At 39.0% G+C, this 19,502-nt stretch overlaps 1 protein-coding gene across 6 annotated transcripts in view; it reads right to left on the bottom strand.

Moving 5' to 3' along the window:
* Positions 1–2,086: 2,086 nt before the first annotated feature.
* top1mt (DNA topoisomerase I mitochondrial) overlaps positions 2,087–19,502 on the bottom strand; it is a 28,349-nt gene continuing 10,933 nt past the window's right edge. For 3 of the 6 annotated variants that reach the window (XM_073940222.1, XM_073940223.1, XM_073940224.1), the window contains 9 exons: positions 19,338–19,482; positions 14,288–14,431; positions 13,709–13,891; positions 12,748–12,816; positions 11,130–11,244; positions 10,402–10,529; positions 8,776–8,870; positions 6,567–6,716; positions 2,087–4,543 (listed from right to left, as the gene is read on the bottom strand). In XM_073940222.1, coding sequence (XP_073796323.1) covers positions 4,441–4,543; positions 6,567–6,716; positions 8,776–8,870; positions 10,402–10,529; positions 11,130–11,244; positions 12,748–12,816; positions 13,709–13,891; positions 14,288–14,431; positions 19,338–19,482 — 1,132 coding nt within the window. In that variant the 3' untranslated portion in view covers positions 2,087–4,440. 6 annotated transcript variants of the gene reach the window in all.

Here is a 19,502-nt window from a genome sequence, read left to right as displayed (position 1 = left end):
AGCTGTTTTAAGACCACTATGAATGAAATCTCACGCATATCTAACTTAACGACAAGGACATTATGTATGATTATTAGCATTATTTTAATAATATTTTAGTCTTTTTTAAAGGGTTTTATTGGAATAGGGCAGTGGAGGACAGAGAGGAAAGCATTGGGAGCAGAGAGAGGGGAAGAAGCAGCATAGGACCTCGAGGGAATCGAACTTAGGTCGCCGTGAGCACCTTAGTCCTGTATGTCAGTCCACCTAACAACTAGACTATTGGCGCTGCCTTAAGATTATTAACATATTTAACTAATGCACCAAAACAAGCAAACCATACAATTAATTCAACACAACTTTTCTTTAAACTAACATTTTGAAACTATAATGATCTAAATGCATGAACAACAGACAGTGTCCGGGTCAATAAACACATGGAGAACGTTTAAACTAACGCAGGGTTTCTGCAGGTGTCATCAAGTCAAATATAAGACTTTTTAACACCATCAAGAATGACATTTTAGACATGCAGAGTTAAAGACTAAGGATTCTTTCTGAAGGCCCAGCATTATCATGAGGAATTGTCTAATTGTTTTAGGGAAGTAGGGAATTTATTGGGGGATTTGCTGTAAATCATGTCTGCATCTCTTTGCAGCAAAGAACTTAAATATAAAAAATAAGGTTTCATTAAGATGTAGAGTAATCAAGACCTTTTTGAAATTATTGAAGTCCTACAGCACAATATTTCAGTCAATTTCAGAATTGTCACTTTTTAAGGCCTAAAATTTAGTTTTGGAAATTGAAGACATTTTAAGAGCCAGCGGATGCAGGATACCCTGTAATGCTTAGAAAAAAAGAAAAATAATTAAATGAGTTGCTGACTGCACGAGTGTTGGTCAAACAGAAAACGTAAGATCTGTCTAAATCAACATTTCAGTCAATTTAAGATTCTTAAAGATCTCAAATTTAGTTTTTAAGACATTTTAAGGTTTTAAGAACTCTAAAAAATCCAAACCTCATGAACAAAACACAAATGCGTGTATTTTAATGTATAATGCAAAGATTATGCGTGGCACAGTGGGAAGAACAATCGCCTCACAGCCAGAAGCTTGCTGGTTTGAGTCTCGGCTGGGTCAGTGGGTGTTTCTGTGTGGAGTTTGCATGTTCTCTCCATGTTGGTTTCCTCCGGGTGCTCCGGTTTCCCCCACAGTCCAAACACATGCGCTATAGGGGAACTGATCAACTACACTGGCTGTAGTGTATGAGTGTGTGTGAATGAGTGTGTATGGGTGTTTCCCAGTACTTGATTGCAGCTGGTAGGGCATCGTATGAACATTTGCTGGAATAGTTGGTAGTTCATTCCGCTGTGGCAAATAAAGGGAATAAGCCAAAAAGAAAATGAATGAATGAATTCAGTGATTATGATTACATTATTTCATTTAGTTTACTCTTATATCTGATCCTTTTCTAAGAAACTGTGTCTGAAGTGTCAGCTTCCAGAAACTCACTCCAGCTCAGTCCCTTTATTAATCAGGGGTCTACACAGCGGAATGAACTGCCAACTATTCCAGCATATGTTTTACACAGCAGATGCCCTCACAGTACTGGGAAACACCCATACACGCTCATTCACACACACACTCATACACTACGGCCAGTGTAGTTGATCAGTTCCCCTATAGCGCATGTGTTTGGACTGTGGGGGAAACCGGAGCACCCGGAGGAAACCCACACCAACACGGGATGAGATTTTCACTGATGTTTGGTTTGTTATGTTGGACTATATTTGGCTGAGATACACGACTATTGAAAAATCTGTTCTCTGAGGGTTCATAAGATAATAATAGTGAGGAAACCCGGCTTTAAAGTGGTCTGAATGCGCTGCTCATCTGTGCATTTCACTTTTAATACATTGTGAAAGGCATTGCTTTAGTATGGATGTAAATGATGTGCTGGTGTCCTGCTCATGACTCTCTTCACCATCTTTATAATACCTGTTGGCGAACTCTTTCTTTCAAATGTTCTCCATCAAGTGCTTTGAGATGCACATGTAAAGGTGATATAGAAAATAAAGGTTATCACTATTACAGTAGAAAATGTCCTGTTTGTCTTCATGCAATATGATCTTTATTAATATTTTAAGATTTCTCACCCACGCACTGTATTTTTGGCTGTTCAACAAATGCAAAACATAAGATCAGGGTCACATGTATAAAATTGCATCATTAATAATGTAAATGTTTACGCAAAACTGCGATTCTGAACTAATGTTGTATTAATGAGTGTCTGGACAGAATAGATATCATCACAGTCCTCTTCAACAGTGCTGATTCTCAAAGTATTTCTCTTATTTATTTCCCTCGTCGAGATCTTTAACATGTTGTTAAGGTACGAGGAGGATCACAACACTACAACCCCAACACAGAATCAGGAAAACCAGACTGAAATACGGTGAACTCCACAGCTTTACTGAGGCAAACAACTACAACTGCATGAAGCGTTGCACAAAACTATCCAATTATAATGCCTGCTTTGTGGAAAAGGGCGGAGCTAAAGGTCTACTGGTAGTTGTGACTTTGAACAGCATCATGGGTAATGCAGTTTTCTGCACATTTTCAGCTGTTTAAAGGGACAGTTCACCCAAATATTAAAGTTAGTTCACTAATTAGTCATGCATTTAACATGTTTACGAATTTCTTCCATCTGTTGAATACAAAAGAACATTTTGAACAATGCTGGAAACCTGTAACCATTGACTAGCATAGCAGGAAAAACAAATACTGATGGGAGTCATTGGCTACAGCTGCACAACCTAAACACCTGCTTTTGTGTTCAAACAGAGAAAAAGTTAAATGGGTTTTAAGTAAAGGGAGAAGAAATTACAAAATCCTAAAACTACCCCTTTAACAAGAGGCAGACAGACGCGCGCACGCGCACACACACACGCACGCACGCACGCACACACACACACAACGCTGCATGACTGGTAAACTCAAGCTGGTTTCGTCAGGAAAGATTTGGTTCCAAGAAAAGTAATGTACAGAAACATCTGCAAATGAACACAGACTGACTTTGAGCTGAAGCAGCATCTGGACTGAAGACCATCTGAGCCAAATGCTGTGAAGATGCTGATGTTAAAGGAAACAGCCGAACTAATATAACAATTATTTAAATAGATTAATAAATAAATAAGTATTGTTAAAAAATGTATAATAGTTAAAAAAGACCTGGAATGAGGAGCATCTGAGCCAAATGCTGTGAAGATGGTGAGAATAACCAAATAATAAAATAAATAATTAAACCATCTGAACTGAAGAACTGAACTGAACCAGATTCTGTGAAGATGTTAAAGGAAAGCGAAAAAGACAAACAAGAAAAAAACTGAAAACAAAAAGAATTAAAAAAAAAACTGAACAGAAAAGAACAAAACGGAAAAAAACCTAAAAAAAAAAAAAAAAAAAAAAAAGCATCGAAACTAAAAGGAACAGAACAAAATAGAAAAAAACTAAAAAAACATTATGGAAAAGAACAAAAAACAAAACAGGATAGAACAAAAAAGAAAGAAACAAAACAGAACTGAATAAAGCAAAAACAGAAAAGAACAAAACAAAAAGGAACAGAAACAACAAAAAACAAAACAGAACAAAACAAAAAAATGGGACAAAAAAAACAACAAAACAAAATTTAAAAATGGGACAAAAAAACAAAACAAAAAACAGAACAAAACAAAAAAATGGGACAAAAAAAACAACAAAAATCAAAACAAAAAATGCGACAAAGCAAAAACAAAACAAAATTTAAAAATGGGACAAAAAAACAAAACAAAAAACAGAACAAAACAAAAAATGCGACAACAAAAACAAAAAAAATAAAACAAACAGAACAGAACAGATCATCTGGACTGAAGGTCAACTGAGTCAAACTCTATGAAGATGGAGCTGCTAGGGGCCGCTCACACCAAACATACACGAATGTTAGTGCAAAGACGTTGAACTCGCCGCAGTGTGTGTGTGACTGGTGTTTCTCCAGGTAAACTGCAGAGCCTCATTATTCCCCTCCGCTCCCTCTCACACACACACACACACACACACACACACCTGCGTAATCCAGACAATCCCAGCGCAGATCCCACTGACGACACCAGCAGAAACAGAAGAGGAGATCAACATTCTGGAGAGCAGATCCACACAGCAGGAGCAAAAACACACACACACACACACACACACACACACACACACACACACACACAGAGACAGAGCGTGTGTGTGAGAACTCCAGCTACACACAATATCACAACTCAACACAACCGATGAGCAGAGAGAGACAGCGAGAGAGGGTGTGTGTGTGTGTATACTCCAGCTTTACTCAGACACTACACAGAAAAACAACAACACAACACAACAGATGAGCAGAGTGTGGAGAGAGAGGTAGAGAGAGTGTGTGTGCTGGGATGCGTGTTCAGAACTGGAAGCTCTCGTCCGTCATGTCGATGGCCCAGGCGAACTTTTCTCTGTGTGTTTTGTTGAAGATCTTCTCGATGGGCACCTGATGCTTCTTACACCTGAAATAAAACAACAACACAGACTTAGAGAAACTGCAGGACACACACACACACACACACACACACACACATCAATCAATTACACAAACCAAATCCATCAATCAGTTCATCCAATCAATCAATCCATCAACCCATTCAATTAATCCATTTAACAATCCAACATCAAATAAATCAATCAATCATTTGAAAGATCCATTCAAACCAAATAAAATCCATAACTCCACACCAATAAATCAATCCATTCAATCAATGAATCCATCATAAACTCCATCCAATCACATCACTCCAATTAATCTAATCAAGTAAACTGAACTGAACTACAGGGAGTTTCTCCATTCATCTGCAGGTAAACTACAGCTCCACCTCAGCTGTAAATGACAGATAAAACTGAAAATCAATCAGCTGAAGAAGAAGAGTGGATCTGCACATCAGGCAGCATCTGAAGCGCATTATAAATAAATAAGAGTTTGAGTGAAGCGCTGATGTGTGTGTGTGTGTGTGTGGAGACAAACAGCTTTAACACAGACAACCATCCGCCTGTGTTTCTGACGCAGAGCAGTAAAACATCAAGCTGACAATATTACTGTGAGGAGAGAGATGCAGAAACTACACCTGTCATGATAATCAATACAGTCTCTGGCCACTTTATTAGGTACACCTTATTAGTATTGGGTTGGACCCTTTTGCCTACAGAACTGCCTTAATCCTTGATGTTGTAGATTTAGCAAGCTGCTGGAAATATTCCTCAGAGATTTTGCTCCATGTTGTCATGATAGCATCACACAGTTGCTGCAGATTTGTCGGCTGCACATCCATGATGCCAATCTCCCGTTCCACCACATCCCAAAGCTGCTCTATTGGATTGAGCTCTGGTGACTGTGGAGGCCATTTGAGTACAGTGAACTCATCGTCATGTTCAAGAAAGCAGTCTGAGATGATTGAGCTTTATGACATGCTGCGTTATCCTGCTGGAAGTAGCCATCAGAAGATGGAGACACTGTGCTCATAAAGGGATGGACATGGTCAGCAGCAATACTCAGGTAGGCTGTGGCGTTGATGCTCAATTGGTACTAATGGACCCAAAGAAAATCTCCCCCACACCATTACACCACCACCACCAGCCTGAACCGCTGATACAAGGCAGGATGATCCATGCTTTCATGCTGTCTGAGCCGAGCATCTGAATGTGTGAGCAGAAATGGAGACTCATCAGAGCAGCAACGTTTCTCCAATCTTCTATTGTCCAGTTTTGGTGGGTCTGTGTGAATTGAATAATATCTGGCCACTCAATATAGAGTCCATCATGTCTTAATGTTAGCTACTTGTCATCTCCTCTCCACTGGAAGTGTCTGCAACTTCTTACTGACATTCTGAGGTGAGGGTTAGGGTTCCTGAAAACTATTACTAGTCTTGGAGAGGCGTCCAAACCCTATTCTATTTTATACCTCTTTGCCTTGAATCAGAGTGTGTAGGGGTAGAAATATCCCTCTAAGAAATAAGACAGCACGCGCACACACACACACACACACACACACACACACACACACACACACACACACACACACACACACACACACACACACACACACACACACACACACACACACACACACACACGTCATGGTGTGGTCAGAAGCGCAGGTTGCGAGCGCAGTGGAGTGTTTTAATTCACTCATAAGGAAGTGGAGCTGTAAATGCACTGTGGGAGTGTTGATGATGATGATGATGATGATGATGATGATGATGATCTTCTGAATGAAAAACACCTCCCGAAAACACCCCGCGCCAAAAGTGACGAGCTCCAGCACTAACACTATCTAGTAACATAAAAAGCGCAATGAAAGGCAGAGTGGTGCGTCCAGCGTACGAGACTCCGGGCTTTGCAAGATGCACTGAAATATCCTGTATATTTTGTTCATGGATGTAAACACAAGAAAACAACACACCAGGCGTCCTGTAAAAAGCATTTGTGTGTGTGTGTGTGTGTGTGTGTGTGTGTGTGTGTGTGTGTGTGTGTGTTTACCAGGCCACAGTGATGCGCGGGTCCAGGTAGTTGAGTTTAGACGTGCCCAGAGCGATCACCTTGTTCTCCTCACGGTCGGTTTCCTGCAGCTGCAGCTTCTTCAGCTGATCACACAGTCTCTGCACAGCCTTCTGCTTCTTCTCTACCAGCCTGACACACACACACACACACACACACACACACACACACACACACCATTTATACACACATAGAAGCGCATTATTTATACACACACAAATATACAACCACTATCATTCACACACACACACACAACCCCAAATCAGCAAAAGTTGTTACAGTACAGAAAACACAAATACAAAGAGAAAGTAGTGATTTCTAAATTCTAAATCTGCAGACGATATGAACACACAATATCTGCTGTTGAGCTGCTCATCTTCAGCTCAGTAAATCTCCATCCTCTGCTCATTTAGCGCTCAACACACTCCAGAAACAGAGACAGCAGCAGTTCAGGGTGGTGATCAGGTGATCTGCTGGATAATGATGTGATGTCCACAGGTGATGTGATGATGATCTGCTCATCAGGAAAGCTCTAGTGCTTTAGGAGCAGAGATGGGTCGAGGATCTCCAATTTGGCACAGATAGGAGAGTAAATGAGTGAAGTGTGTGAACACAATGATCCTCAGAGAGAGAGAGGAAGACATGTGGAGATTTCACCTTCAACAGTGCAGAACAGCATTAAAGACTGAAGGAGTCTGGAGGAGTTTCAGTGCTTAAAGGACAAGAGGGCAAGCCTGAGCTGAACCACCGTGACCTCCGACCCCTCAGGGGGCGCTGCATCAAGAGTCCTCATTCATCTATCAGCAGATCAGCACATGGGCTCAGCACTACTGCGCTAAACCTGTGACAAGCAGCACAATACAGAGTCACATCCACAAACACCAGCCAACACTGCACTGTGCCAAGAGGAAGCCCTATGTTAACAGTGTCCTGAATTGCTTCTCTGGGCTCTGGGATGGAGCATCACACAGTGGAGACGTGTCCTGCGCTCAGATGAAGCAGTGTTTCAGGTGTTTCTGGGAGAAATGGACGCCGTGAGTTCCAGACCAAAGAAGAAGAGGATCATCCAGACTGACACCAGCAACACGTCCAGAAGCCCGGTTCTGTCATGGTCTGGGGTTGTGTCGGTGCTCTGGGCGAAGGTGACCTGCTCCAGTAATGCTGAACAGCACAGAGACATTCTGGAGCTCAATATGCTGCAGAGACGCCCATGCAGAGTCCAACAAGACCATGCAGAACCACATTCAGCCCACATTACAGAGGAGACAGACGCTGGACTGGCCTGCCTGCAGTCCTGACCTGTCTCCAATAGAGAATGTGTGGTGCATTTTAAAGCACAATGAAGAGCCCATACTATTGCCCATCCTAAACACTTGTCTGCAGGAGGAATGGGACAGAATGACCCCTGAAACACTTCAGCACTGCTGTCTTCAGTCCCTACACGCCTGTAAGAGTTGTGGACAGGAACAGCAGCAGCACACAGCTGGAGACGCGTCACTGATACTGCAGTTTTATTTACATGTGTTGAGTTTTATGAACCAAAATTGGAATGTGTGTTTATTCTGGGGAAATAACTATGAGAATCACGAGGAACACATTAATAATGTTGGTAGTTCTGCAGATTTGGGGTTGTATATGCACACGGGCATCATTTATACAAATGCACGCACACACACACACACACACACACACACACACACACACTATTTAAACATGCATGCTTGCACACACAGCATTTGTACACAAAACAGATGCATGCACATTCATCATTTACATATGCACCTACATCATTTATACACACACACACACACACACACACACACACACACAAGTGCTGTTTTATCACTTCCTGCGTTCTGATCTCGTGTCTTTTACACACGGCTGATGTGAGTGTGTTGTGTTCTCCTGCAGTTCATCATGGGTCAGATGTTGTCTACAGTGAACGGCACCACAGTTTCTGCTTCTGCTCTAATCTCAGCAGATTCATCACTCAAGCAGAGCAGAAACTACTGATTTGTATTTAAATTTCTTTATAAATTCAGTTCTTTGTTTCTCTCTGAGGGAGAGATCTGACCTGGCACAGCCGCAGTTTACTGTCAGTGTGTTCTGCGTGCGTGTGTGTGTGTGTGTGTGTGCTGCTGGCGTTCGTGAACTGCAGTAACCTTGAGTCCTGCACTGAAACGTTTCTCACTTGCTGGATTTGTCAGACGGAGTGTCTTTATCCACTTGCTTCGCCTCCTTCAGCTCTTTCCTGGCTTCTTCTATTTGTTCCTTTTTCTTTTGGATCTGAAAACACACACACACACACACACACACACACAAACACACACACAGACACACACACAAACACACACACACACACACAGAAGCAAATGCATGAGCACGACCCCTGACCCCAAACAGACACATACACTGCGAGTGTGCATAGTTGAGTGTGTGTATCAGTGTGTGCGCTCTGTGTGTGTGCATGCGTGTGTGGATGGATGAATAGAGATATACACACAGACACACACTCTGATGCACTCTATCGGTGTATGTGTGTGCACATATATATAATGTGTGTGTGTGTGTGTGTGTAGTGCAGTGCATTAAGCTCTGTGTGACCCGTGTATGCTGACGCTGCTTTATGGTCTCGGTGTGTGAGAATGAGCGGCTGTTTGCTCTGCGCTGTGTGTGTGTGTGTGTGTATGTCGTCCTCTATAGTGGAGCCGTGACCTCGACCTCCGCGCTGATCGACTGCTGGACCAGAAACATTTCAGTTCCTGCTGCTTCAAACCCACCTGGAATCCAATATCAGCCGCGGCGGACAAACACACACACACACACACTGAACACACACTCATAACGGTATGTACACACACACACACACTATTCTGCTCAGATAATCAATGAGTAATGCATGTAAGCAAATAATGACAGAATATAGACGATATATTGTGCTGCATTTAAATAAGAGTGTATTAAACAGTCAGCTGCATGAAAATAAGAGCTTACTCACTGAATATCTTTCATAATGCATTCAAAACACTTCTGCTAAAATAAATCAATAAATCAATAAATTACATCAACAATTTGTTTTTTTTAATGTTCCTCTTGATATTTCCTGCTTATTAAAATTGTATTTAATGTTGAATTAATAATATTATTATTTAATTATTAGTTAAAGTGTGTATGATGTTTATTCTGTGATCTTCAGTGTTGTTGTTCATCTTTGGTTCTGACTAATCTACTGTATCTGCACAAATATATTACTGTAAAGCATCGTGTATTTAACAAAACACAAGATCACAGTCCATTATTATCACAGCCAAATTCATATTTTGGGGAAAAATATTTCATAAAATCTAGTTTGCACTTTTTTGCAATAAGTTGATCCTCCATTTTTCTGTGAAATTCAGACAGAAGTTATTTTCAAAAGAGGACGAACACATTTGTGCAGAGTGCTGTATACTGAACACACACACACACACACACACACACACACACACACACGCACACACACACGCACTTAAAAGATGATAAACAAATTCCCTGATATTCCATGACTTGGACAAAAGAATATAAACTTTACTAAATCCCTGACTTTCAACATCTGGAATAATAGACATTATAATATTCCAGAAGTAGACCTGTGTTCATCTCAGTGCTCCTGAAAGTCTCAGATTGTGTAGTATTGTGTGTTAATGTGTGTTATTGTGTAGTATTGTGTGTTAATGTGTAGTATTGTGTGTTTTTGTGTGTTAATGTGTAGTATTGTGTGTTATTGTGTAGTATTGTGTGTTATTGTGTAGTATTGCGTGTGTATTTGTCTGCTCACCTTCTCTTGCAGCAGCTGCATGGACTTCTCGAATGTTTTGGGTGCTGCCCTCTGGTGGTTGCAGAGTATGGCCACAGCTCTGTTGGCGCGGTTGTAGGACAGGATCTTCTCCTCCACTGTGCCGTCATCTAAAACACACACACACACACACACACACACACACACACACACACACACACACACACACACACACACACACACACACACACACACACACACACACACACACACACACACACACACACACAGCAGAACTCAATACACAACACACCCTTTCAAAAGGCCATGATGAAGCGTTCATCCTGTTGTCAATCCGGGAAAGCTTTTATTATTATAAAACATACATTCTATAAAGCTGTTGTTATATTAAAGGCCACCTATTATGCAGAAATCACATTCATAATGGGTTTAAATGAAAATATCTCCAGCAGCCTCTGATGCTCAACATGAACTAATTGTGTTTGTTCTAATCAGACTTGATGCAGAAACACTGTGATTGACATTCTGCCTTTATATGTGTCATCAGAGGGGGGAAGCCCCGCCCACTAGTGTCCATCTCTCCATCTCATTAGCATGTCCAGCAGCCCTGAGTGAGAAGCAGCCGTCTGTCCATTAGCCATTAGAGTGTTTGAGCTGCTGAAGATGATGTCAGCATAGACTAAGAGCATTATAGATGTGGAGTTGTGGATGAACAGCGACAGGATTCTGAATACACAGAGCAGACGCACCTGAGGTGAGTTTATTGAGCTGATCCTGCAGTGTCGTCGAGGCGTTGAAGGTTCGAAACACTTTAGCTGTCAGTCCAGACATCGACTCGGTCAGAGCTTTGTTGAGATTCACAGTCTGAGAAACAAACAAACAGCATAATAATCATGAGAATCACACACTAAAACATCACACACACAATGCTGTGAGTACATGATCACTTGATGACTATTTGGGTTATTATATTTTAAAAGTAACTAAAATAAAGTGCATTTAAAAGTTCAACATAAAATGCATATTAAAATGCATAAAATAGATTAATATGCATAAAATAAATTAATATGCAAAACGAAAATGCATATTAAAAACACAAAATACATAATATGCGTCAAATAAATTATGCGTAAAATAAAATGCACATTGAAATGCATAAAATAAATAAATATGCATAAGAATATTAAAATACAAAATAAATTAATATGCATCAAATAAAATAGATATAAAAATTCATAATACATAAATATGCATAAATTAATATGCATAAAATCAAATGCATATATAATCCATAAAGATATATGCATAAAATAAATTAATAAACAGAAAATAAATATGCAGAAAATAAAGTGCATATGTACAAAATAAATTAATATGCATGTTAAATGCTAAATTGCAAAAAATAACTGTAACACTTTAAAATAATGGTCCATTAGTTAATGTTAATGTATTTAATAACCAGAAAAATCAGTAACACATTTGTTTCTGTATTTTATTATCTCTGTTGGAATGAATCACCAACTATTCCAGCATACGTTTTACGCAGCAAATGCCCTTCCAGCTACAACCTAATACTGGGAAACACCCATACACACACACACAACGGCCAGATTAGTTGATCAGTTCCCCTATAGCGCATGTGTTTGGACTGTGGGGGAAACCGGAGCACCCGGAGGAAACCCACACCAACACGGGGAGAACATGCAAACTCCACACAGAAACACCAACTGACCCAGCCGAGACTCAAACCAGAGACCTGAGTGCTGCGAGGACACAGTGCGACAACCTGCATTTTAATCATAATAGTTTTAATAATCTTATGTCTGAAACTGATTTCTTTTATTTCTGCTGTGATGACAGCACATAATATTAGACTAGACATGCTTCAAGATACTAGAACTCAGCTTAAAGGGACATTTGAAGGCTTAACTAGGTTAATTACATGTAAGTATGCATGCATATATGCATGTGCCTACTTGTATACAAAAATATAAACTTCCTAGGGGGGCTAATAATATTGCCCACAGATGTTTAAATTTTTTTTTAAATATACATTTATTATTCCAGCCAAATTAAAAGAAATAAGACTTTCTCCAGAAAACAATAGAATAGAAATGAACTGTGATAAATGTCCCTGCACTGTTAAACAACACTTTTAAACATAATTGAAAACTCCACAGGAATAATTCTGCCTTCAACTGAATGCTTATGTATATTAAATATTAGTATTGAAATATTTAGTTTGTTATAATGCACTGAGCAGTGGACATTCAATAATTTAATTTCTTGAAATGACAAAGTATCTAATCACAATATGAAATCTACTTTAATATCAGCTGAATACTGTATGAGCAGATCCAAACTCACCGAAATTCTGTCAAATAAATCATCTTCTGGATCTTTATGCTTTATGAAGAGTTTGAGGTTCTTGAAAACCTGTCAGAAAACCACAGTAAAGCAGATTTAATACACACAATAATATGGTTTCAGCATTAATATGGCAGTCATGAATCTTGAGCCGCGATTATAAACAACCAGAAAACGGTTCAGGGGATGTGATTTTATCTCTAACATAAGAGTGTGAAAGATTGCATGTGTTTTCAGCTCAGTGACTAAGACTTCAAGCTAATTTAAACCATTCAGGACAGGAGATGCTAAAGTTTTCTGCTTTAATGATTGTGTTTATTTATGTATGTTGAAGACTATACAGTGTTTATTACATTATTCTATTCTGGTTTATCTGTATAGTGACTTTACCAATAATTACTGTTCCACAGCAGCTTTATAAAAGGTGAACATGACATCAGAAAGGTAAGGAGTTGTGTGTAGGGTGGACTATATATAAATGTAGGAAACCTGCAGTTATACAGTATATAGTGTACACAGTAAATGCTAGTATGTAATAATTATTAGATTTCTGTACCTCTAACACTGTTTCACCAATACTTCATCTTGTTTCTAGTCCAAATATCTTAATATTCTTACATCAAGAAGCAAACAGACAAGCAAAACATCTATTGTGTTGATTTCAGAAATAATGAGACAGAATTAAGTGTTTATCCTAGAACAAAAGCAAAAGAGCATGCCAACGGTGAAAGCAGAATAACGTCACAGCATAAAAACCATAACATTTTGCAAGAATGTTCAGGCAAACATTAGCATGTTCACTTTAATACCCTGTGAGAAAGCATTTAAGACTTTTCATTATTCTTTAAGGACCTTACAGATCTCTACACTGATTCATCAGCTTTTAATGCTTGAAGACTCTGTGGACACCCTGATCTTTTGAGGACAGTTAATATTATAAGCGTGTGATGCAGTGTTTGACCTGCTTCTCCACCGGCACTTTGTTGTAGTAGCGGATGGAGTCCTTTCCCAGAAAGTCGAACTCCACCACATGATCCAGTCCGTCCAGATGCTTGTGCAGGCGGATGTGCTCCACACGCAGAGAACAGCAGCCCACCGTATCTGCAGACTCATCATCCTTCTCATTACCGGCACGCAGGGCCAGCTGAACACACACGCACACAATAAGGAATGAACTGTAAACAGGGCTGCACAATATAAGGCTTCAGCATTGGTTTCGCAGTGTGTGCATTCACAATGATGAGTTGGATTATAGTTGGTCCAGTGTTATTTCATATTTTACACTACATTTGATTATTCAATCACAGCACCTAAATATCTGACTACTGCTCGACTCTTCAGATCATCATAAATCACTGTGTCTTTCACTTAATCTTAATTATTTATGCTTGCAATGTGTTTGATTCACTCCACATTACTACAATCAATCTAAACTAGTTATTTCATTAGGGGAACTTCAAGAAAGCATTTTATATGATAAAAAACAAAATTATTAAAAATAGAAATACACAATTTATTAATCAGAACAAAGCTGGCTGACCTTGTCAATGAAGTAAATGGCGACTCCTCTCTGTCTGCTCTTCATCTCTCTGGACTTCCAGTCTTGCATGTAGCGTTTCCTGATGGACTTCACACACTCCTTCAGCCGCCTCGCCGTCTCGTACTTCTGCCAGTCCTTCTCTCCCTGAACACACACCGTCATCATCATCATCACCAACACTATTATCATTACCAACACCATCATCACCACCAAACCATCATAATCAACAGTAAAAACACTGCCACCATCATTACCAACACTAAAACTTCATTACCACCACCACCACCACCACCACCATCAGTGCTAACATTACATTACCACCACCGTTTAATAACCAATAATCATCAAAACTACTACAACCATCATCATCATCATCATCACCAACACTAAAATAAACATCCCTAACACTAATAAAACCACTATCATCAACAACAAACCAACATCATTACTCCAACCACCATCAAAGGAAATCATCAATACCATTTAACACCTGAACAATCATCATCATTACCAACATCAACACCAAAATCATCATCATTACTAACACCATCATGATTCTAACTCAAATAAAAACCAATGCGCCACTGCAACACCATCACTACCATCATCAGCACCACCAAAACCATCATCAAGATCACCACCATCGTTACCTCCACCATTATACCAACACCAAACCCATCGTCATTACCAGCACTACTACCACCATCGCAAAAAGCAAAAGCATCATCATTACCCACATCAAAACAATCATTACCATCACTCCTACCACTTTCATTAACATCGTCATTACTAACAACAAGCCAACATCATTACCACCACCATCATTACAAAACACTAAAACCATCATCATTACCAACACTAACATCATTACCAACACAATCTTTACTAAGAGTAAAACAAAAACCAACAAAAAACCATCATTACCACTACCACCATCAACAACATCATTGCCAACAATAAAAGAATATCATTACCACCACCATCATTACAAAACACTAAAACCATCATCATTACCAACACTAACATCATTACCAACACAATCCTTACAAAGAGTAAAACAAAAACCAACACAAAAACCCTCATTACCACTACCACCAACAACATCATTGCCAACAATAAAAGAATATCATTACCACCACCAATAAACACCAAAACCATCATCAACACTCCTACTACTATCATTACCACCACCAAAACCATCAGCAATCACACAATAAACAGATATACAAACAAAAACACACACTAAACACCGTTAACACCACTACTACTAACATTACCAACATCAAAACAATCATCATTACCAACATCAATACCACCATCATTCTAACTCAAACAAAAACCAACACACTAACGCAAAACGCCATTACTACCATCATCATTGGCAACAAAACCATCCATACCACCCCAACTACCTGGGGGGTATTCCAGAAAGCTGGGTTAACTTACCATCTGCTAAAACCTAAACTCTCGGTTGATTTACCCAAAACCTGCTTAACGCGAGTATGTTGGTTCCAAAACAGGTGACAAGAGTTAGTTAAATCAACCTCCTGAAGATAACCGCGGGTTAATGCGCGTGCACGGCACACACCTGAAGGCATTTTCAGTAGATCGCCGAATTCACGAGTCACCATAGAAAGTCACGGTGAGAAAAAAAGGGCAACGCACTTTACAGAGGCGAAGCTGGAGGTTTTAAACACAGAGATTACACATCTGCTTCAACGAAGGAAAGAAATAAAGAATAAGAAATAGATAAGAAAATAAAAAATAAATAATAAGAAAATTTATTACTTCATTAAATTACACATGCCACCCTCCATTTTATTGTAATGATAAATTAAACTACTCTTTAACATCCTTTTTGAGTATGTTGTGTAACCATTCATGCATTTATTTTTCCTTCCATTAATTTCTTAAGGCCACAATATGTGTATTGACTAATAAGGCTTATAGAAATTGTAATCTTTCTGGAGCTAGAACTCTATCCAAAGTCATTAAAGACAGAAACATTATTATAAAAGGTAATATTTAATTACTGGAGCTCTTTATTTAACACTCTAGAATATGCTTTCTGACATGCAGCTAATAGAAAGAGGCCTGTCTAACTGCTGTGTCCTGTAATAAAGGCTTTTCAGTGGTTGAGTTTTTGACTTAAACCACACACTCTGTCACTGTTGTAAGTGATTGTTGTCAGGTAGCTTTAGGTTCTTTTTATTTTGCATGCAGACGAAGTTCCTTCTGCCTCAACTAACAAGCAGTGTAAGAATTTTCTGCACTTTTCCATATTTGAATATTACTCTTGGATCACAAAATCTTTTATCTACATATTTAAATTCTAAAGTAGCTGTATAAGGTCCATCTTCAAAGATAAAGTCACATGAGCATCAACTTAAGGTGAGAAATGTATATGAAAAATATGTTACACGTTTAAAGGTGTGTGTATAAAGCAGTGTACAAAATCATTCATTTTATTTCAGGAAATGAAGAAATGAACAGACCAAACTATTTGATTAAACATATTTTTTTGACTAATTATATATTTTTAGCACTCTTCCATCTGTTTTGTCTGCTTGGGTCACTGAGATTTCCTCTGGGTCAGGCTGCAGGTACGTGTCATCGTATAAGGCAGAAAAGGGTATCTTTTGTCCTCCAGCAAGTAACAATGTAGTGCCTATGATTCTATTTTATAATACAAATATAATTAAAAAAAACATTGTGTTAAGCAACATTTGCTTTATAGTTTTTTTTTTTACTATATTTGTGTTATACACTTGAATCATTACTTCCTGAAAATCAGCCATTTAGCCTCAACATAGTGATGAGGTGGGGTGTGTGATGAGCTGGTAAGTGGAAGCAGTAATGAGTTTAATAGTTGAAACACCAAAAGATTAAGGATAGAAAATTAAGTTGTACCTGCACACTTATACTTTGGACAAATTTTATATTATCAGTGTCCTTTAGTGACTGATGGAGCTTTAAAATCGGCTGCAATTAATGCACACAATAGCATTTAGAAACCCTGAAAAAAAATTATATTAAAAAATGTAGGTGTGTGTGCGTGAATGTATATATATAAGAACGACGTCCTACATCTTTAATTATAGATATATTTTCCTACAAAAGACAAAGCTGCCACTTATAATATTATACAGAAATGTGAGGGTGCAGAAGGAGAGAAAAAACACACAATCTTTATGTGAGATTCGAACTCACTCCGTTGTGCGCTCCATTGTTCTTTATTGACGCACTGTCCACTACGCTATTTCCGTGCTCTGAATCTTCTGTATAATGATACGCAGTAATGTATGACCAAGGAACTGTACGAAAGTGTAAAAAGCAGTTCAGTGCCAGGCATACTGTACAGGTGGTCCTACTGCCACATTGTACAGTTGCCTAAAATGCCCTGACGCGAATACAAAGAGCTGCACTGAATGTTTTTTATGGTAAGCGCAGACCCGCGGTTTGTCACATTTGATTTCAAAAAGGTTTGTTAAATATATTAACATTATGAATTTGGTTATGAAAAAAACTATGCACTTATAACCCTCTCACAACGAAAAAACTTGTATTTGTGTGTCTACATCCATAAATATTCCCATCAAAAGAGCACGCAATGCTCAGTAAACTCTCTAAAACAGACAAACTCTAAAACATAGCAACTTACTCTCTGAACATAACCTGCTCCGGAGCAGGTTATCTTCAGAGAGTAAGTTGCTATGGCTACTTAACATACCCAGAAGTTACCTCCGATTTTGGAACCAAAGTTGAGGTTATCCACCTACTTACTCTCAAACTTACCCGGGTATGTCACATAACCTGCTTTCTGGAACAGCCCCCAGCATTAACACCACCAAAACCATCATCATCACCACCATCATTACTACCACTGTCATTACCAACATCAAACCCATCGTCATTACCAGCACTACTGCCACCATCACAAACAGCAGAAGCATCATCATTACCCACACCAAAACAATCATTACCATCACTCCTACCACTTTTATTACCATCATTACTAACAAGCTAACATCATCATTACAACACTAACATCAATACCAACACAATCCTTACTAAGACTAAAACAAAAACCATCATTACCACTATCACCATCATCAATAAACACCAAAACCATCAACATCAAACCACTGTCATTACCAGCACTACTACCACTATCACAAACAGCAAAGCATCATCATTACCCACACCAAAACAATCATTACCATCACTCCTACCACTTTTATTACCATCATTACTAACAAGCCAACATCATTACCACCACCATCATCATTACAACACTAACATCAATACCAACACAATCCTTACTAAGACTAAAACAAAAACCATCCTTACCACTATCACCATCATCAATAAACACCAAAACCATCAACATCAAACCACTGTCATTACCAGCACTACTACCACTATCACAAACAGCAAAGCATCATTACCCACACCAAACAAATCATCATTACCATAACTCCTACCACTTTCATTATCATCATCATCATTAACAAGCCAACATCATTACCACCACCATCATTACAAAAGAAGAACAGCAATACCAACACAATTCTTACTAAGAGTAAAACAAAATCTAATACAAAAAGAATAATTACTACTACCACCATCAACACTCCTACAACTATCATTACCAACACAACACCAAAACAATCAGCAATAACAACTAACACAAAATAGACACACATACAAATAAAAACATACATGCACACACAAAAACGCACACACTAATACTACGACTACTAACACCACATACATCAGCAATACCACCATCACTACCAAAACTCCTACCACTATCATTCCACCAGTCATTATTACCAACTCAACCACCATCATCATCATCATCACCATCACCACGAATGCTGAAAAAAAAGGTCATTACCAACACAACCATACTCATTACCAGCATCATTACCAACATGAACATAATCTCATCAATCAAAACACTCACTATCATTAACATAACCAGTATAATCACCCCATCATAATCACTGCCACCATCATTACCAACACCACCATCATAATTACCGACCTTGAGTTTGGAGCTGGGGTTTAGCATGATGTATTTTGGTCGTTTTTGTATGTTCTCCAGCCATGATGCCAGCCACGTCACGGTGTTATCATGCTGAACGCGCTTCCACTTGTGTCCTGCAGGGGGCTCTGGGATCTTAGAGTCTCTGCGGAGTGAAAAACACAC

Source organism: Danio rerio, chromosome 24 (genome assembly GCF_049306965.1).
Source record: "Danio rerio strain Tuebingen ecotype United States chromosome 24, GRCz12tu, whole genome shotgun sequence".
Lineage (NCBI taxonomy): Eukaryota > Metazoa > Chordata > Actinopteri > Cypriniformes > Danionidae > Danio > Danio rerio.
Note: the sequence above shows the minus strand (reverse complement) of the source record. Positions and strands in the feature narration are given on the sequence as shown.